We start from the raw sequence: 20,737 nt of genomic DNA on the forward strand, positions 1-20,737 counted from the left end.
AGGAGGGAGGGACCAGTGTTTTGAGCCCCGCCCCATTCCTGTTGCCCGGGGAAACCCCGGGTTGTAACAATAACCCGCTGACGCGCTCCTGGGAGGGATCCTTTGGAGCCCGTGGGCGGGGCAGTCCTGCTGTGCACCAATAGGAGCACTCGGGATCCGCCCCCACGTCGCCCCCCCCGGGCCTGGCAGGGGGCGGGGCCGCGCCAGTCACTTCTCGCCTGCTCCCTAGGGGGCGCTGTGGCGTGCGGGGCTTTGGAGGGGTCGCCCTTAGCGGGAGCTCCGCGCCCCCCACAGTCTGCAGGCGGGGCACCCAGTAAGCAAGGATTCCGCGGCCCTGGGTGAGCACGCCCCGCCTCCTTCTGCGCCGGACCCGCCCCGTCCCCGTCCCCCGCCCATCCCGAGGTGCAGCCGGCGCTGAGCGCGGCAGGCGCGGGAGCTGGCGCTGGAGCAGGAGCGGCGGCGGCGGCGGCGGCATTCACCGGGAGGTGGCGGCGCGGGCTCTGGCACGGGCTCGGGCTCCGGCATGGTGCAAGCCAGCCTCGTCCCGGGAGAGCGGGGACCGCGCGCGGGACCGGCACCCGCGGAGCGGCGGCAGCGGCGGTGGCGGTGGTGGCTGCAGGCACAGACAGGCGGCAGGTGCTAGAAGCCGGGCTGGGCGAGGTGTGCGCCCGCTGGGTTCCCGGGCCGCCGCCCCCTCACTGCCTGGGTCTTTTCCTCCCTCCGTGCTTGCCAGTGCGTCCAACCCCCTGCCTCCGCGCCCCGGCCCATGGCGCCCTGCAGTTGAGCCGGCGCCGCCAGGGACCCCTCCCGTGGGCCTCCCCGGGGCGCGCAGATCCCGGAGCCGCGCGCCCACCCTCGGCGGAGCCTCCCTCCCTGCCTCGCCCGAGTCGGGCGGGACCATGGCTGCGAAGCTGCGAGCGCATCAGGTGGACGTGGACCCGGACTTCGCGCCGCAGAGCCGGCCGCGCTCTTGTACCTGGCCCCTGCCGCAGCCCGACTTGGCCGGCGACGAGGACGGGGCGCTGGGCGCAGGGGTAGCCGAAGGCTCTGAAGACTGCGGGCCGGAACGCAGGGCGACGGCCCCGGCGATGGCCCCAGCGCCGCCGCTGGGCGCGGAGGTCGGACCGTTGCGGAAAGCGAAGAGCTCCCGACGGAACGCGTGGGGGAACCTTTCCTACGCCGACCTCATCACCAAAGCCATTGAGAGCGCCCCGGACAAGAGACTCACGCTCTCGCAAATCTACGACTGGATGGTCCGCTACGTGCCCTACTTCAAGGATAAAGGCGACAGCAACAGCTCGGCCGGCTGGAAGGTGGGGGCGTCCGGGCTTTGGGCAGGCCACGGGGAGGGGGCTCTGGAACACCCCTAGGGGTCTTCTTGTGCGCGCCCAGGGCGTGGGGCAGGTCACTTGACAGGCGGGGGCGTGCTAGCAGTAGCTGTATTCATTCATGTCCCCTAGGAAGGACGCGCGGGATTAGAGGTCTGGTAGGGTAACAAGGGACTATCTTTTTGAGGCATCCCAGAAGAATATCCCTAGCCTGTCCTTGAGGGCATAGCAGCATAACTCATGTAAAGGCCACAGACACTGGGAAGCCCTCTTCGCTTTCTGTGACTTGTTTTACCCTCTCCACTAGAGCACCCGCTTTAAAGAGCTAGAGTCATGACCTGAGGCTCCTGGCTGCTTTCCCTCCCAAATCCCCAAGCCCTTCTCGGAGCTGGCCCCATGGTGAAGAGTGTTAACAGACTATGGGTCCGCGAATTCTTTCTATGGTATCAAGAGTTTATCCTGGAGCACCAACTAGACGGGGTGAAAAGCATGGCAGGTCACCTGAGATGGCCTCTTCATGGGGCAGGTGTTGTCAGCCCCTTCCCTGGTATATCATGGGGTGGGGGCTGCTTAGTGATCTCTGCTACTACTTGAGGGAAGGGCGCTGAGGCCTGGGTGTCTATCTCTGCCCACTGTAGGCAACTTATCTACCACCTCCTTGGCTTCCTGGACCCAGATGCTCTTAAGAAGTGGGGTACCCCAGGGAGTCTTCGGTGGCAGGCAGTGGAAAGGGGAGAACCATCTTGGGAGAAGACTTAGATGGGGGTCTTCAGTGGATTGCAGCTTCTAGATACAGCTCCTCCTTGGCCATCTTGTTGGGAGATGGGGCTAGCTTATGCATTAGGGTGTGAGGAAGCTCGAGGGGACTCCTTGTGGGAGAGGGGGGCCACTATGAGGAAGACATGCCTGTGTCTGGAGATGAGGCTGTGCAGGGTGTTGGCCGGCAACAGGGTCTGAAGAGAGGAGCAAGGGCTATAGCCATGGACAGCTCTAGATGCACCTGGTTATCCTGGGAGCCCACAGCCCTTGGGATGGTGGTATGCTGGCATCTTCTTTGGCTCTCCTTGACCATTATGGGGCAGGGATACAGGACAGAGAAGTACACCTGAGTCTCATCTCATCCTTTCTCCAGTCCCTGTAGTTCAGTTCCCACCAGAATACAACTTCCTGTGAAGTGTGTCCTGCCCTTGGGCTTGCTCCCCTTGTTTCCTGAGTCCACCTTCCATTCCTTCCTGGAGATGCAGTCACTATCCTCAGGGGTACAGAGTTCTAATGCCTCTTCCAGGAAGCCTTCCCTAACCTGTCAGCTAGCTCAGGTCTCTCCATTTTTTTTTCTGGCCCTGAGGCATGCATCATGGATCAAACATGTGTGTCTTGCTTCCCTTTCCCTCCCTCCTTTGCCTTTGAAAGCCAGTGTCAGTGTCAGGGTTGTTCGGTACCCACAGCACCTTATATAGAGTCTGGTTCAAGAAGCCATCAGTATTTGTGTGGTGAGAGTAAAGAGATGAGTGGCTGGCTCAGAGGGGGTGGGTTGGCGAAGAATACCAGGACCAGAGCAGATCAGGAGGGCTTCCTGTAAGAGGCAGAGTTCCAGCAGGCTTGGGTGGGTGAAGGAGACTGGGGAAAGATGGGAAGCAAGAAGACAGCAGCAGTTCACTGAGCAAGCATGTTGGGGCCAAGCTCTGTGCTGGACTCTTCTTATGTCTTTAAAGTGCAGGTCCAGAGCACAAAAGTCAACGGCCTAAGGTCCCACAGCTCGAAAATGGGCAATTGGACTCCAGCCCAGGTGTGTCACCTCTCCAGGTCCAACCAAACCTCTGGAACAGTGTCTTGTTGGCACTGGTAAGAGTGGGATGCTGATGGCTTTGGAGCAGGGGCAGATATAACTCTTAGAATGTGATGGCAGTGTGCTTGGAGATAATTGAGCCCCGGGAGTTCATTTCTCAAACTGTGAGACTGAGGCCCTGGGAGGTAATAGGACTCTCTCTCTCCTGAGGGTGTCAGGAAGCAGTAGGCCCTGGACAAGGGCCCAAGTTTCCTGTCTGCCCACTGAATGCAATCCCACTGTACCACACTGCTGGGGGACACACTGGCTGCTCCTGTACCTCGCTCCCAGTCCCAGACTGGGATACTGAGTGAGCAGCCCCAAGCTTGGACTCCTGCTTTTGGTCCTTGCAGAAATCACCCAGATCCTGGAGGGAATTTAATCCATGCTGTCTTTTCAGTCCCCCTTTACCCTCCTGCTGCCCCAGGGTCCCTCCTTCCCAACTCGTTCCTGCAACTTCCTGCCCTTGAACCCCTTTTAGGCCCTCCCAGTCAATTCCTCCAGAGGCCTGAAGGAGGAGCTGTCTCCAATTCTGTCCTGATCTGAGCCTGACCGGTTGCACCTCAGGTGCCAGGACCAGAGATCCCTTTATTCCTTCATCCCTTTCTTTCCCCCACAAAAGTGTTGCCCTTGGAAACCTGAGGGGTACCAAACCTTGATTCCATGGGGGAGAGGAGTGCACTATGACTCCTTAAGGAGACCTGTGTTCTTGGCTCCATCTTCAGGATGCATTGCTCTGAGCAGCTTCTACATCCAGACCCTGTGTTTTGAGACAGGAAAGGCTGGTGGGTGTGGCAGGGGCTGGGGAAAGTGGGTTCCATATTCTAAGGAGTCTGATGTTCCCTCACAGAGGTGACACTTTGTCTTCTTGTTTAGGGAAAATAAGAGAGATAGTTTTGTGAGGGGTGGGTGAAGTGACTGTATGCTCAAAGGCAGAGAGCAGGAACTGTGCCTGCTGGATTTTGGGGTTCTTTGCTGTTGCAGACTGGAACCTAGGGCTCTCAGGCTGGCACGGAAGTAGTTCTGGAAAGGTGGAGTGGCCACCTCGGGAATGGAAGGTAAGGAGGAGGGGTGCTCTGCCCTGAAGTCCACCTGTGATGAGAAGAGGGGTTCCCAGTGCTGCAGAGGACAGCAAGAGGCTCAGGACACCCAAACCAGACAGAGAGAGGTCTGGAAAGTTAGGACTATTTGGGGTTCTATCAAAAAGGGCTCTGTTCCCCTGGGAACAGAGTATCAAGCCTGGGCTCAGGGCTTGGCCGGGAGTGTAGTGGTGGCCCAAGAGTTATGGCTCTCAGAGTAGAACCTCCCATTCCCTCTCAGCTGCTCCATAAACTTCACGTTCCCTTAGCCTTTGCCTCTTACGGGAAGCCTTCCTGGCTGCACTGTCCTGCTTGCTGTTCCTTCCACTGAACGCCTCTGGAGTTGTTCAACTCCTTTTGTGTTTCCTGGCTTCCAGTCCTTGGGGAGCTCCCAGGCCAGGCCTGGGCGCCTCCCATTTTTGTCCCTAGGCCCAGAGGGGAGGAGCCCAGTGGATGGGGACTTCCCCTCTCCCTCAGGGGCTGTAGCAGCCTTGCTGCTGAGGGGTGGGATCAGAAGGCGGGTGCTAGCCCCATCTGGCCCAGGCCTGGCCCTGTAAATTCCAGGTGGGGCGGGGGCTTGAATGAGGGGCTGATTCCTAGAGGCCAGCAGCGGGGTCCTGCTCCAGGACCTGAGCGTTGGTTTGGAGAGTAGTGCCCCCTCCCCCAGCCCGCTCCACCAGGGTGACTTCCCCCTCCTTTGTCCTCGGGGGATCCCCAGCCCCAAGGGCTTGTGGGGGTGCGGGAGGAGGCGGTGTGAGCCCCTATTGGGGGGGTGTCCTCACCCCCCTCACTGCACGAGCGAGGGGCTGGCAGCTGCCCGCCTCCTGGGCACGAGCCCGTGCCAGCCGCTCCTGGCACAGTTGCTGGCACGCCCGGCAGACTCCCACGGCCACCTGCTCACACCCACCCACGAGCGCTGGCGCGCTGCGGGCCCTTCCGGCTTCCCGGGCCTCCCGGCGCCCCTCCCTCGACGCTGTGCCCGGAGCCCCCTCCCCAATTCTTGGCTCCCCTAGACTGGCCCTATGCGACCCCAGGCCCCCACCCCGCGCAAGTTGGGGAGCTCTCGGGGCGGGGCCTCCGGGGTTGCCGCGCCTAGGGTGAAGGGGGGCCAGGAGGCAGCAGACAGACCGACAGACAGGGTGAGGGCCCCGCCTGCCACCTGGCGCCGCTCCAGCGGGACGATGGCGGGCAGCGCCGTGCCAGGCGGTAATTGCAGACAGACTAATTTAAAGAGATGAGACGGTTATTTTTAACTCGCGTTAAGGTAATGAACGGCGCGGGGGGTTTGTGGGTTCGAAAGTTCAGAGCCCTCCAGCCCCCACTTAATGCAGGTGGGGGACTCTCTGCAGACCTTGAGGGCTCTAGCCTCCGGACTTACTTGGTTGCAGCGTTGTTGATAGGAACCGAGGAACTAAGCAGGAGGAAGGCCCTGCCAGAGTACAGGACTAGTGAGAGACCCATGCACCGGATTCTCACCACTACCCTCTTTCCAGATGTGGAAGTGACTTGTCTTGAGGTCACATACGTAGCAAGTACCAGTCCTAAGTGTTAGAACACAATTCTAACCCTCAGACTGCAGCAATTTTTGTGCCAATGGGTAGGACTGGGAGTTCCTTAGATGTTGTTGGGAAGGGTTTGAGTTTGGATTTGGGAAGGGCTGGAGCTCCTTTCTGCAGCCCACCTTCTCCTGTTTTTGAGTGGCAGCTGGTGATGGTCATCATCTGAGGCTTAAAGGTACTCAGGAACTGTGAGTTCCAGTGGGCCTCTGGGATAGGGGGGCTTCTCTGACTTTAGCAGACTTACCATCTCCTCCCTACACCTGCCATGGGGCTGCCTTCTACTTCAGGGCTGAGTGGCTGGGAAACAGGAGGATGGGGCTGACACCTCCACATTAGAGCCCCATCTACCTCCAGGTCACACTTTGGGTCACTGGAGAAGTTGAAGAGTATAAGGCTGGATGCCAGCCATACTTAGTCCCCTCTAACACAATCCCCCCTGGGACCGCCATTCAAGGGCAAGACACTCTTTTTAACCCAGCAGTGCCCTGAAGCATAACCTACTGTGTCCAGGTGTAACCCTTTGTGGTCACTTGGAGTTGGGGCTAGGTAAGGGTGGGCAGAGACCCTGTGGGGAACATGATTTAGTGTGTGTGAGCTGAAGCTGTGTTCTCCTATAAGGCCAGAAGACCTTAATACAGTCTCTGGGACCTTCAGAACTGTGACTTGCAAACGTTTTGGTGCTAGGTGCCTAAAGGAGCATGGTACTGAAAGCACTTGTCACAGGTGGACACCTGTGAACATGGGTTCGGATAGTCTTGAACCTGAGCCGCCTACCTAAAGACGGCTGCCCTACCCATGGCAGTACCCAGGTGGCAACCATTCTGCTAGCACAAGGGAGTGTTCATGACAGCCCCAGCTGGCCCCAGAGTAGGCAGATGGGGGGCTCAGGGTGTTGGGTGGGCATCAGCTTGGGCTCTAGGGCCTGAGGAGGGTGCTCAGGGGGACAGCTGGATCTGGAGCACCCCTCCTTCTCCTGGCACCCTAGTTACCATGGAAACCCACTCCTGTTTGGGAGGGTTTGGCTGTTTGCTGCCTTTCCCCACCCCCCAACCCATATGTGGAGGTGGGAGGGGGCCAGGTGGTGTGTGGGGGTGGGGCCTCCCACATCCTACCCCCAGGGCCTCCCTCTTTACTAAGAGAAACCTTCCTGGTCTCTAAGGGGGCTGCCTCTTGTGGGAAGGGGAATGAGAAGAGAATCTGGACGCTAGGCAGTCAGTCCTATTCATCTGCACATGGTCTCCCATTCCACCCTTTTTAAATCCTGCCAGCTATGCATTTGCTGTCCCATTTTGCAGTTGAGGAAATCAAGGCATTTCTGGGAGAAGGCAGAGCCTAGATTTAGATGCAGACCTGGGTGTTTCTACCCTATTTCTCTCGTCTCCCACTGCCAGTGCTGTCTCACTCCCACATAGTAGGCAGCCTTTCTTCAAGATCTGGTTTAGAATTCTAAGGCTCCTCAGTTCCCCCATGGGAGCCAACCAAGCCAAAACTACTGAGGGTCCCTGGACCCTCTGCTGGACTTGTCCAGCCCCCGCCCCCGCCCCTCATGCTCAGGTGCCCTTGTATTACTACCTTTACAACTGACACTGAAGTTCTCAGCCTGCACCCGCTGCCAGCATCACATGTCTACCAAAAGCTTTCTCCTTGGATGATCCCTTGGGACACCCTTCAGAGAAAAGAGCCAGGGTGCTTGAGTATTTTGATTGAAGTCACCAGCATCCAGGTGGTTCTGGAAGCCAACATATCTCCTTAAGGATCTTTGCCTCCATCCTTAGCTGTCACAGGCCTGTAATCAGAGAGTCCCCAGAAGCTTTTTACCAACACACTTTCTAATTCCCATCTCAGTTCTTTGGGCTCAAGCTCTGAAACCTAGATTTTAACAGGTATGTTGGGTGACCAGTCATTCAGAAGCCACCCCTTACATGACAGCCTCCCAGCCTCCCCACCCACCCTGTGCACTCACTGTGGGTCAGGTTCTCTTTAAGTCGCTTCCTAGTGAGTCCATGCTCCTTTTCCTCCCTCCTGCCCTAGAGACTTGAACCTAATGCCATCAGTTTCAGGCGCTGAGCTCCTGCTCCAGCACCTGTCTATCCCATGAATCAGAACCGCCCTGGATAAGACATGGTTGGAGAGAAGGGAGCCACAGCCAGAACTGGCACATACTGCTTCTGCCAGCCTTTGATGCAGGACAGAGGGAGGTGTTAGAGGGTGCTACTCAGCTCTCCAGGCCTGGAGTGTGAAGGAAGTGACAGTCAGGGATTCTGTCCTAGCTAGCTCCCCACTGGTGGAAGAAAGAACATATATACAACCCAGCATATCTGTCCATCCTTGGGGAGCCTAGTGTGATACTCCAGGCCCAGTCCCCAACCTTGTCAACCTTTCCTGCCCACTTCAGTCCTCTGGCACTTGTTTTAGCCACCTTAAACTTCTAGCTCAGGATTCCACCTGCCATGTGCTAACACATAATAGATTCTCTCATTGAATTTTCATGGTTGCCCATGATACTGTTATTGTGGCTGTCTATTCCACTGGCAGATGAGGAAACTAAGAGTAAAAGCAATCAAGAGGCTTCAAGTATGTGTGGCATCACTGGAATGCCCCAGGGCTGACTTCACTCTGGTCCAGCATTCCGGCCAGGCCATTCCAAGCTGGCTTTTCCCCTTGGTCTTTGTGCTCTCCCTTGAAGTTTGACCCTGAGGCTTCTAGCATGGGGAATGGGCCCTGATTCCAGTATGCCTTTCACAGACAGTGTCCCAGAGGCAGGGGCAGGCCAGTTTCTTGTTCCCGAGCTTATAGACCCAGGGCTGAGGGCACTGTAATCCATGGTTACACCGTTGGGTACCTGCTGTGCAGTGCTGTCAGGACTGGATCTGACCTTGAAGGGCTGGGAGATCAAGCCTGGGTGATGAAGACACAGAGTCTGGTTCTGGACAAACATAGCCAGGGCAGGACAGGACCGAAGGTCACATTGTCAGCTGTAGGTGTTTAGAGACAAGGAACTGAAGGAGGTCAAACCCCTGGGACTTTTTTTTGGGGGGGGGAACCTAGCAAGAATAGAAGCTGAAAAAGCAAGAGTGGCTTGGGATGGCAAGCAATCTCAGACCTGGGAGCTGGCACTCCAGGGGGAGTGGGAGATGGAACGACACCAGCAGACAAGTCATGCAAGAGTGACTTGTGTATCAAGGGCACAGTGGGGGCGAGACTAGAAGATGAGCCTGAGTTGGGTTCCAGATGTCAGGCTGAGCTCTCTGCAGCCATCCCATCAAGCCTTAAGACTCTCCATGAGACTGGCTGGGTTGTATGTGTAGTAGGGAGCTTGGGAAGCCAATGACAACGGCAGAGCCTCATTGTGCTTACCTTCTATGGAGCTTCAGTCTTAGTTTTCTCCTCTACAAAGTGGGATGACAGGCCTATGTCTAAGCTTTCTGAGAATTTCAGGGAAAACACCCATAAAGTCCCCACGAAGTCTTATTAGAGGTCACTGCTGTTATTCATTGCTCTGTGAAGAAAGGAGCTGCCTGCCAGTGTATAGGGTAGGACTCCATGTGTGTGTGTCCCTGAAGGGCGTGTGTGTGTGTGTGTGTGTGTGTGTGTGTGTGTGTGTGTGTGTGTGCTTTAGTGTTAGAGTCCCTGTCTATTCTGGCCCCTGAAAGCAACCTGTGAGAATGTTGGCAGTCCAATCTTCTGCCTGCCCTTAGTTTGATCCATTGCTTTTGAGTCTCCAGAACTTTCCATGTGGCCTTGGGAGGCATTCAGAGATTTAAAGCTAGATGGTGTGTGTGTGTGTGTGTGTGTGTGTGTGTGTGTGTGTGTGTAGGTGCACACTGTATTGTGGAGGCCAGCTGTTGATGTATGTTGCCTTTCTCTATTGCTGTCAGCCTTATTTTTTGACACCAGGTCTCTTGGTGAGCCTGGAGCTCACTATTTTACCTAGACTGTCCAGCTGATGAACACCAAGGATCTACTTGTCTCTGAGCCCAAGCACTGCAGTGATGGCTGTATGCTTCCACTCCTGGCTCTTATGTGGATGCTGGGGATCTGAGCTCAGGTCCTAGTACTTGTGCAGTAAACACTTTCCCACTGAGATGGATCCTCAGCCCCAGGGATCCTCATTTTCACAGATAAGAAAGTCACTTGTTCAAGGTAATCAAGTCTAGGGCTGCCTGTTGCTAGCATTTTGGGTTGTCTTTGCCCCACTGCCAGGCTGTGTGACCTTGGGCAAGACCCTTCCCTCTCTGCCTCCCGGTTCTCCTCCATCAACAATCTGGGAAACTCTGAGGCCTCCTCCTCTCCCTCCAGTCCCCTCCTCTGTCCTCAGCTGGCCTTGCCACCACCTCCTCTTGTAACCTGAGCTGGGCCTTGAGGAGGAGGGGCTTGCCCTTTGCCAGAGGCACCTGCCAGCTAAGCAGATGTGGAGATGGAGGCCCCAGCAGGGAGAGTGAGGACTTTAAGCCAGCTAGGCCTGCACTGGGGCAGCCACACTTAGCACACCCAGCCTGGCCTCTGGCCTTTGGTCCTGGACATCACCCAAGCACTTGTTCGTTTTTTTCAGTGGACATTTGTGGTGCTTCAGTATGTCCTGAAGGACCTCTGAGGCTTCAGGAGGAGACAGATGGCAAATGAGGTTGCTGCCCTGGTCTGAATGGGCTGCCCTGGGCTCTTGGAGCCTCTTTTCGTCGAAATAGAGGGACAAGGGCAGCCCCTGGGGGCAAGGCCAGTGTCTTTGCGGGTGGCTGTGCCCCTGGGAGAGCAGATGGTTCTCTTGGCACCATGCCTACTCCTCCTCTTTCTCCCTCAGGAGCCAGCCTGCAGGGCTCAGTCACAGCTGCTAGGCCTTCCCCAGAGCTGGGCCCAGGGCAGGGCTGAGTGAGGTCACTGCAGCTGCTCCCAGGGCCTGGGCAGGGAACCAGGGAGGAGCTGCCTGCAGATAAGAGGTGATCAGACTAGAGGGCTGCCATGCCAAGTCTGAAGGGCTTTGCAGTTAGGGGTTCTGGGGAGGGGCAGCTGAGCCAGATGGTCATCCCCACTTCTGTTCCAGGATAACCCAGGAGCTTCTGCCTGGCCTAGGCTTCTCCTCAGAGTTGTGCTTCTCAACCTTCCTATTGTTGTGACCCTTGTGTTGTGGGGATCTCCAACCACAAAATTATTTAGCTGCTACTTCAAAACTGTAATTTTGCTACTGTTATGAATCATAGTGTAGATATCTGACATGCAAATCCCCCAAGGGGTCACGACCCAGAGGTTGAGAACCACTGCGTTCGCGGCATCTCAGAGCCAGGGCTCTGGATTGGCACTGGTTAAATGAGGATACTAAGATCAGAAGGTTGGCTCAAAGACTTGGTGATGTAGTCATAACATATGGTGAAAAAGTGATAATATTATATGGTGATCTTATCCAGGCCTGGTGAGCCTAGCACTGGGGAAGCTGAGGCAAGAAGACTGTGTGCAGCAGGGATATATAGTAAGATCCCTTTTCAAAAAAGAAAAATGAGTAGTCTTTTCCCTCAATTATGCTTAATTCTCCTGAGGAAGGCAAGGGAAGCTATAGTAGTAGGAGCCCCTGGGGAAACCAGTAGGTCAAAGGGGAGGCTCAAGAGGACCCTGGTAGGTAGTGGCAGGGTCTTAGGAGTTGCTCAGTGGCACCTTCACTAATACCAAGCATGAGTAGTCAGACACTGTCCCTGACTTCCTCCACACTTCCATGAGCCCCACAAACTTTAGTAGAGAAGCCAGACTCAGTTGAACTCAGTCTGTCATTAGCACTGTGGTGGGGCTGTCAACTATCTCCAGGGCTTGTGGAAGGGTTCAGAAGGGGCTGGGAACGGGCCTGGATGGGGGAATAGAACCCATGGGACAGAGAGGGAGGGACAAGAACATGGGAACAAAGTGCACAAAGGCACCAGAGATGGACATTTATGGTGGTTGGAAGCCCAGACAGGTCTGCTGGTTTGGGGACTATGGCTGGACAGACAGATACTTAAAAAGGCTCTGGAGTTCTGTCTGGGTTTGTACCCAAGCCCAAGGCTGTGGGGCAGGGGTGAGCTTGTTGCTGGCTTGTTGTTTGCCCAGGCTGGTTGGTTATGTGAGCTCTTTTGTGTGTGGGGAAGGGAGGGAGAGAGGAATAGGGTTGAGTAGTCTGACCCTTGACTTCATGTCTTGCTTCAGTATTTAGTTCCTTCGGGACTCTGGCTGCCCATACCATTCCACTCATGACCCTCAGCCCACTTATGAGGCACCTGTGGCTTTTTCCCCTCGTCTGCCTGCCCTTTTGCCCCTTCTGCATTGCAAACCTTAGTACCCAGGATGTGCACATGACCTCTAGATCCTGACATCATCTACCAGGAAGCCTGCCTAGACTGAACACTCCAACTCCACCCCAGACAAGAGGGCAAGCGCCACCCCACCCCCACGTGCCAGACTGTGGGTCTGTCTGACTCAGATGTGTGCTCCTGGAAAGGCAAGGACTCTAGGAATAGACTGAGGGGCAAGGGACAGGGTTGGGGCTGCTCCTGGGGCTCTGAACCAGGAAGAATGAGCAGCTGGATCTGTGGAACCCTTCTGCTGAGTGCTGGAGTTCTAACAGGGAGGTCAGAGACCCACAGGTGGTCTCTAAAGCACTGAGGCTAGAGCTGGGTCAACATTTACCATCATACAGACTAGGTCAGTCTCCTAAGGGCTGGCCTGAGCTGAGATTTTTGCCTGTGATGGAGCCTGTAGAGACATCTATACCTGATGGTGTTGGGAGGGAGAATGAAAGACCCAGGACTGAACTCACCCTCTTGGAATCCCCTTAGGGACCAGGGAGACCAGAAGACAGTGCTGGATTGGTGGTAGGCAGTGGGTACAGAGTTTGCATATCCTCGTTCTGATGAAAGCCAGGAAAGCCTGAGCTTGGGAGCCAAGGCAGGGATAGCTACTGGGATGGACAGCAGAACAGTGTCCTTTGCCACTGTGGGGGCAGGGCAGAAAGAACATAAGCTTTGGAATCTAACAAAACCCAGACCTGAACCTTCCTCACTTCTAGCTTTGGAGCTTTAACCCGGCAGTCATTAAACTCACTGAAAAGCCTCACATTCCCCCTTTGTAAACTAGTGGACCCTTCTTGTGGGTTGACTGTCAAGATGAAAGAACCCCGCCCACACCTGGCATGGAGCAGGTGGTGCCTTTCTCCTGCCTCCGTACTGGAAGCACACGCCAACAGAATGCTTGAGCTGAGCTGGCTCACGAGAGCAACTGTGCACACTTCTTTTCAGTTCTTCACTCTGTGACTTCACGCTGGCAGCTTCACTGGGCTATGATAGGAGGATCCATGCCACAAGGCAGCAACAGCTACAAATCAATCAGCTGGGTTTCCCCTCCTGGAGAGCCGGTTGTTAAACATTTACCAGCACACCACTGAATGTGCCCCAGAGAGGGCAGCCATTCTCATGCCCCCTTCCCAGGATCACAGGGCCACAGAAGAGAGCATGGAAGTCCACAACCCAGACTACACTCTGTTGGCCCTCTATAGTCCTAGCTGGGACAGAATGAGAGTCGAGACAGTGGTGGCGCTCTGGTTAGGCCAAGCAACTTAGAAGGCAAAGTCGATAGCCCCTTCTTGGTCTGAGAAAAATCGCATATAGTTGAAGCATCATGTAGCCCCTTGCAGGCAGGAACACCAAATGAGGGGGCAGATCTCGCTTCTATCCACTCATCATTCCCCACCCCTCTGCCAAAACCTGGCAGGTCCTGGCTGGAGAAGTAAGATTGGATGAGGTTGAGCTGTTGGGGAATGGAGCTGTGCTAGGAGGAGAAATGAGGTTGTACCGGAAGATAAACGAGGTGGTACTGTCAGGGAATGAGGTGGTACTAGGAGGCAAGGTGAGGTGCATTATTAGATAAATGGGGTTGTACTGTCAGGGGGATGGAGTGTACTTGTAGGAGAGATGACGTCCTGCTGGATCAGCTGGGTTGCACCATCAGAGAACACAGCCACACCACAGGAGGAAGGAGCGTGTCCGACTTGGAGGATAAATGAGGGTGTCCTGCTGGATAAATGAGGGGCCCCGTCAGGTGAATGGAGTGCTGTTAGCAAATGAGGTTGTACTTGCTGGATAAATGGGACTGGTGTGCTGGATAAATGGGGCTGTGCTGTCAGATGAATGCATTACTGCTCGTGGGCGAAGGGTGTCCTGGGAATAGATGAGGGTGTCCTGATGGATAGATGAGCTGTCACCACCAGATGGATCAGACCCTATCCAAGCGGGAGGCACCAAGGTCGAGGTCATTCTGACCCGCTGGAGCTCTTGGAGTATCTTCTGCCCTAGGGGAATGGTGCAGTGGGAGGTCTGGGTGTGAGCCAGCCTGGGGCAATCTGGGAGCAGGTGGAGGCCTGGGAGAGCAGCAGCTAACTGCCTGTGAGCCCTTCTTCAACATGCTGGGAAGCCTGTCCTTCCTCCAGCATGGTGGGCTTGACTCTCCCTACACCCCTGCTTGCTTCTCATCCTATCCTGGGATTGCTTCCAAATGCAGTTTGGAAAAGTCCCTATTGTATGCCTGCCAGGGCTGGTTCACAGATCCTCCTATGACCCAGTATCCTGTATGTATGTCTCTCATTCCTTCTTTGAACAAACTTTTAAGTACCTAGTATTTGCCAAACACATGAAGTACAGTCAAAACTGAATTGAGGATGGATGGATGGATGGATGGATGGAAATCACTACCCTCACAAAAAAATTCTACTATAAGGCAATCAGACAGTAAGTAAAACATGATCAATAAATTACTCAGAGGCTGAGTATCCCTTATCCAAAATGCTTGGCCACAGATCTGTTTCTGATTACAAAATTCCTTAGGATTTCAGGACGTTTGAGCATACCTAAGCCACAAATCTGAATGCTATAACTTAAAAGTGGGCAGATTCTGGAGCTCTTTAGAGGTAGGATTCTCAACTTAGTATTCATTTCAACCTGTATTCACCCAGAAGGTTATAGCTTTAGAAAAAGTGAGGTTAGGGAGAGGGTCCCAAGACATAGCAAAGAGGAGGGACAAGTTTTAAGAGAATTGCTGCACTGGCCCCAAATGAAAGGTGTGTGGGGAACAGAGATGTAAAGGGAGACGAGGGAGCTCTGTGAGCATCTGGCAGAGGAGGAGGGCACCTGGCCTGGCAGGTTGGAGGCAAAGGAGGGAGTGTGCAGGGTGACATCTAAGAGGTCATGGGGGATGTGTGGGCTGTGACTAGGCCTTAGTTCATTGAGGAGATGGGCAGGAAGGGACCTCGGGTATTTAAGATTTCTTTAAAATGCTGCAGGGAAGCAAAGGTGGAAGCCGTAGCTGTTGAAGGAACTGGAGCTTCAAAGTGCCTTGCCCCAGGGTTGCACCATTCGTGTGTGTTGGAGCTGAAACTGGCATCTGGATCCAGTGCCAGAGCCCATGTACTTGGCCATATGCCATTCTTGTCAGGCTTCTCTCCCTAGTGGGTGGGCCCCAGGAGAGTATTCGCCCAAGCCCAGGTTCTGAGGAAGAATGGGCTAGGCATGAATATAACCTGTTGTCCTTTCTTCTGCCCCTACATCATTTCCCTAGGGCTCCAAATCAGGGAGGTCCTATCTTCCCTAGGAGACTGTGCCAAACCTCGATGTACATGTGGGCTGTGGGAGGCCCAGAAGCTGAGCCCAGCCCTGGGCATCAAGGGAACTTGGGCATGCCTGGGCCGTAGCTGTGATGGTGGGTTGCTAAGCGACTCCAATTGGGAGCCCTGGTTACAGCTGCCTGGCAGAGGCATCTCCCTCCTCTACCTCCCTCACCTCCTTCATGGCCTCTGGCCTCCCAGGAGGCCTCGTGGGCAAGCCAGAGTTGTCATCAGTGCTTGCCACTGGATCTTAACTGGGAGCTCTGATTGGCATCAGGTGTCTAGGCCCTAAGAAGATATGTTAGGATGCAGGCTGTGGGCTTCCCTCAGGGTCACAGTCCTTGTGCACATCTAGATCAGAGCCCAGCTTATCAGTCAGAGGCCTGAGTCTACCCTGCCCCAACCCCAAGCTCCAGGCCACCTCTCTGGGTAACCCTCAGCAAGGCCTGGCACCATTCTGAGCTCAGCTGCCCCATCCATCTGGCTTGCAAACCCTTCCACAGGGCCTCATTCATGAGGAGTGAAGGTGATGAGTGGGCAGGGCTTCCCTGTGCTGAGGGCTTGAGTGTCTAATGATTCAGATTTACATCAGATTTCATTTATGAAAAAAGAATCCACTTTAAGGGGGAAAAGTTGCAGACTTTTAGATCATACCATCTCAAGAATTGCTCAGTGTCAAACTGAAAAACTCCACAAAGCTCAACTGGCCCAGGTCATCAGTGTGTATAAAGAGACATCCCTGGAGAACAGGAAGGACTTCCCCTAGACCAGACTTTGTGGAGTGGTTAAGAGGGGTACCAGGCTGGGCGTCAGGAGACTTGTTGGGTGGCATATCCCATGACACTAGGTCCTGGGATGCCTTGGATAAGTTCTTTTTCCCCCATTGGCTGTGAGAGCCATGGCATGAGGCTGGGGCATGAACTCCCAGCCTCCTGTCTGAGTCCAGGGTGGGAGCAAGGGGAAAAAGCTGCAAGCTTTCATCGGCCTCTATGTGGTTGTGAAGAATGGGAGTGTGTTTGAAGTACATGGAAAGTTCTAAAAAGGAAGCATAGAACTTGTAGCAGTCTTGACCTTGCAGCCCACACCCAGCCATCCACATGGACAGCTCCTGGGCATGGTCTGCATGGTAGGTTTGAGGAACATGTGAGTACTGAGTCTTTGCAAATTCTCTGACCTTCCCTGGCCTATAGCAGAATAGAACATCCTCTACAAAGACTAACCTGAAATCATATTTTGCTCTTTGCTAAACAAGCTGCGTGACCTTGGCAACTCACAGTCTCTGAGCCACACCCTCCTCCAGTTTGGAACTAAGGATGCCAATCCCGACCCTGTAAGGTTTGGCATGATGATTACAGGAGATAAGTACTTAGGGATCCCAGGGCCAAATGGACTGGTACTATCTAGGTGCAATTACCTGGCAATGTCCTTCCTCCCCCCTCACCTCCACAGCACTCTGAGCCAGGCTGGCACATAATGACATAAAGCAGTGTTGCCTGATGGCCTTCCATTCCAGTAGGACTGGGAAGGTGGGAGGTGGAGCTTCTGGCAAGGTCTATAGTCCTAGGGGAAGAGAGATGTGGCCTCCTAGGAACTGAACACAGGTGTGGGGGAGGGGCAGGGAGCCAGGTGCATGGGCGGGCCAGGGAAGGGAGTATCTACCTGAGGGAACATTACTCCCTGGGGGTCCAGCTCCCCTCCTCACAGAGCCCCAGGAGAAGCCAGCCAGGACAAGGCTGCCAAGCTCCAGCTGTTGCCTCCCAAGTCCATAAAGTGCCAGAGACAGCCAGCTTGGTGGAGCTGGAATGATGGAGAGAATAATGGGCAGGAGAAAAGATCTCTGCAGACTGATGGGGATAGGGGGGAGAATCCTGGCAGATTAGTGGTTAGGGTGTGCCTAGGCAGGTTAGCAAATTAAAAGCAGGTCCAGTGGCCTGGGCAGAGCTAGAGTGGTGCCTGGCATCACTGCCTAGCTGTGGGGCTGTGGGCAAATTACATCATGCCTCTGGGCCTCTGTCATGGGGTGGATGAAACAGGGTAATTCTGGCCTCCCCAGGTGGTTGATGCCCAATACAACTGCACTTAAGACTTGGTGTTCAGGAGATGGTGACCAAGCAGGTCTGTTGAGTCTAGGAGTAAGTTCTGGCCAGACAGAGGCTTAGTAGCACCTGGAGTGTTCACAAACACCGAACCACACCCATTAGCTCATGTGATGATCTAACAGCCTTAGGAGATGGTGAGGACTACAGTGTGCATTTCAGAGTAGCTCAGAGACTGATACATAGCCATCATCACACAGCCAGGTGACTAAATAGCCAGGAATCCTGCTCAGTCCTCAGCCAGGCCCATGCTGTCTACGCAACAGTGTCTGGTCAAGAAGGTCAAAGCTACCAGAGAGGGAACCCAGCAGAAATTTTACACCAGGTTTTTGTAGAAGTCAGGCTGGTGGAGCTGCGAGCTCACCATGCCTTCCTCTGATCTCTGGACAGGTTTGTCCATTGCAGGTAATGACCTAAAGGGCACTCCCAATTGGCACAGTAGAAATTCAGATGAGGATACAGGCAGGGTGACAGAGGTAAAGGCCAGGAGGTAGTAAGGGAGAGCAGACAGGTCTATGAAGCCTTACTTAAGCAAGCTTCTTGGCTTGTTTGAAGCTGTCCCCCTGACTGTAAGTGGGGAATGTGTGGGAAATGGTATAAAGGTCTCATAAGGAAGGGGCTTGGAGAGCACAGCTGGGGCAGGTGGCTCAGAGGGACAGCAGTCTCTGAACCTGAACAGCTCTGAGGTCTCCTTGGCCAATCCTGGACCTCTGGAGTTTACAGGCGCTTGGAGACATTGAGGGTCAATCTCCTAAAAGTCTCAGGCTTATAGGCTAATACCTGTCCTGAGGCCCCCTCAGCCTGTTCCGCTTTCTCTGGCCAGGCCTTCCCACAAATGGTTAACAGTCCTCTCTACCTGCAGTTGCATTTTAAAGACACGAAATTAAAGCAGGTAATTTATTCTCCCCACACACGAAAGAGCAATTAGTTCTAAACAGGGCTTAATCAGTCACCGCGAGATTGATTTCTGGAGCCCTGGGTTTTCGGGCTCCTGGCTCCATGCCAGGCTGGGGAGGGAGGGGGCGGACAAATGAGCCGCGGCAGTGGCATGAGCCCTTACATAATCTGCTGGGGGGGGGCTCACAGTCTAGCCAGCCCCTCCAGAGGTTTGGCTGAGTTTGGGAGATGGGGTCCTGCTCCCTTGCTGAGGGATGGCACAGGTTCAGCATAGAGCTCAAAGTGGGCCATATCCCTTAAGCCCCAGCCCCAGCCAATGGCAGTGACTACACCGGAGGTGGGACAGGACAGGGCGAGGGCATGTTTGGGGTAGATGTAAAGGATAGATATTCTGGGTTTATCCAACGTGATACTTACACCTGCACTCTCTTCTTCTACCCCTTCTTTATCCCCATGCTCCTTCTGTTTCCTCCCATCCTCCTCTGACCTCCCCCCCCCTTATTTTTTGTTCTCATCTTCCCATCACTTTTCCTTTGATCCCTTTGCCTTCCTTGCTTTCCTCTTCCTGCCACCCATGCCCCCTGTCTCCGGCCACAGAACTCCATCCGGCACAACCTGTCGCTGCACACCCGGTTCATCCGCGTGCAGAACGAGGGCACTGGCAAAAGTTCGTGGTGGATGCTGAACCCTGAGGGAGGAAAGACTGGCAAGACCCCGCGGCGCCGGGCCGTGTCCATGGACAACGGGGCCAAATTCCTGCGCATCAAGGGCAAAGCGAGCAAGAAGAAGCAACTGCACCTGCCAGAGCGGAGCCCGGACGACAGCCCTCCGGGTGCACCGGCTGCAGGGCCCCTATCGGCCTCCGCCAAGTGGGCCGCCAGCCCGGCCTCACATGCCAGCGACGACTATGAGGCGTGGGCCGACTTCCGCGGCAGCGGGAGACCCTTGCTCGGGGAGGCAGCCGAGCTGGAGGACGACGAGGCCCTGGAGGCCCTTGCACCGTCCTCGCCTCTCATGTACCCGAGTCCCGCAAGCGCGCTTTCGCCCGCCCTGGGGGCGCGCTGCCCGGGCGAGATACCGCGTCTGGCCGAGCTGGGAGGCCCGCTGGGCCTGCACGGTGGCGGCGTCGCGGGGCTACCGGACGCCCTGCTGGACGGCGCGCAGGACGCGTACGGGCCACGGGCACGCGCCGGGACTCCCGCCTACTTCGGCGGCTGCAAGGCGGGCGCCTACGGCGGGGGCGGGGGCTTCGGGCCACCGGCGCTGGGCGCTCTGCGCCGTCTGCCCATGCAGACCATCCAGGAGAACAAGCAGGCCAGCTTCGCGCCGGCCGCCACGCCCTTCCGCCCTGGGGCGCTGCCCGCGCTGCTGCCGCCGCCACCGCCCGCACCGAGACCCGGTCCGCTGCTGGGCGCTCCCGGGGAGCTGGCGCTGGCTGGCTCGGCCGCCGCTTACCCTGGCAAGGGAGCGGCCCCGTACGCGCCGCCGGCGCCCTCGCGCAGTGCCTTAGCCCACCCCATCAGCCTTATGACGCTGCCCGGCGAGGCGGGCGCCGCCGGTCTCGCCCCACCGGGCCACGCCTCAGCCTTCGGGGGTCCGCCCGGCGGCCTCCTGCTGGACGCGCTGCCTGGGCCCTACGCTGCTGCTGCAGCCGGGCCACTAGGTGCCGGACCCGACCGCTTCCCGGCCGACCTGGACCTCGACATGTTCAGCGGAAGCCTCGAGTGTGACGTCGAGTCCATCATCCTCAACGACTTCATGGACAGCGACGAAATGGACTTCAATTTCGACTCAGCCCTGCCTCCACCTCCCCCGGGCCTGGCCGGGGCGCCGCCCCCTAACCAGAGTTGGGTGCCGGGCTGAGGGCCGCCCTGCACAGCCTGGGTGCCCCGGTCCCGTCCCCAAGGGGCCTCTGTCTTCCCATCCCGATCCCCGGGTCCCCACTCCCCCGACCCAGCTCCATGGGAGGAACCAGGAGGCAATCCCAGCCCAGCTGGAGACATCTCCTCAGAGCTGAGCGCAGAGGGAGGTTGGAGGGAGCGGCTGGGACACCTGTCACTCCTGTTCGAACTCCTAAGGCTTCCTGCTGGGGCTGGAAGCCTGGGGGAGCTAGTTGAGGTCCAGCTAGGTGGCAGTGGGGAAGAGCAAGGCCGATGGCCCTCTGTGGATGCTGATGCTGATGCTGGAAAGTACCTAGGAAGTGGGGCAGGGGCGTTTCTGAATCTTCAGTTCCTAATGCTGGGCTGTTTGCAGTAATGTGACACATGGCCCACCCAGCGCCAATCCGATTCTCAAAGGATACTTTCTTTCCCTCACTGGCCATAGAACCACCACACGAAGCCA

At 56.0% G+C, this 20,737-nt stretch overlaps 1 protein-coding gene across 1 annotated transcript; it reads left to right on the plus strand.

Annotated features, from left to right (window-relative positions):
• The first annotated feature begins 899 nt into the window (after nt 1-899).
• On the plus strand, nt 900-20,257 carry Foxo6 (forkhead box O6). Its single transcript, XM_027399130.2, has 2 exons — nt 900-1,313; nt 18,992-20,257. The coding sequence occupies exons 1-2, from the start codon at nt 900-902 to the stop codon at nt 20,255-20,257; spliced, it is 1,680 nt and encodes a 559-aa protein (XP_027254931.1).
• Nucleotides 20,258-20,737: the final 480 nt, after the last annotated feature.

Source organism: Cricetulus griseus, chromosome 2, assembly GCF_003668045.3.
Source record: "Cricetulus griseus strain 17A/GY chromosome 2, alternate assembly CriGri-PICRH-1.0, whole genome shotgun sequence".
NCBI lineage: Eukaryota > Metazoa > Chordata > Mammalia > Rodentia > Cricetidae > Cricetulus > Cricetulus griseus.

Coding starts and splice junctions, on each gene's coding strand:
- Foxo6 (XM_027399130.2), top strand. CDS start 900: ATGGCTGCGAAGCTGCGAGCGCATCAGGTGGACGTGGACCCGGACTTC. Junction 1,314..18,991: donor ACAGCTCGGCCGGCTGGAAG/GTGGGGGCGTCC, acceptor CTCCGGCCACAG/AACTCCATCCGGCACAACCT.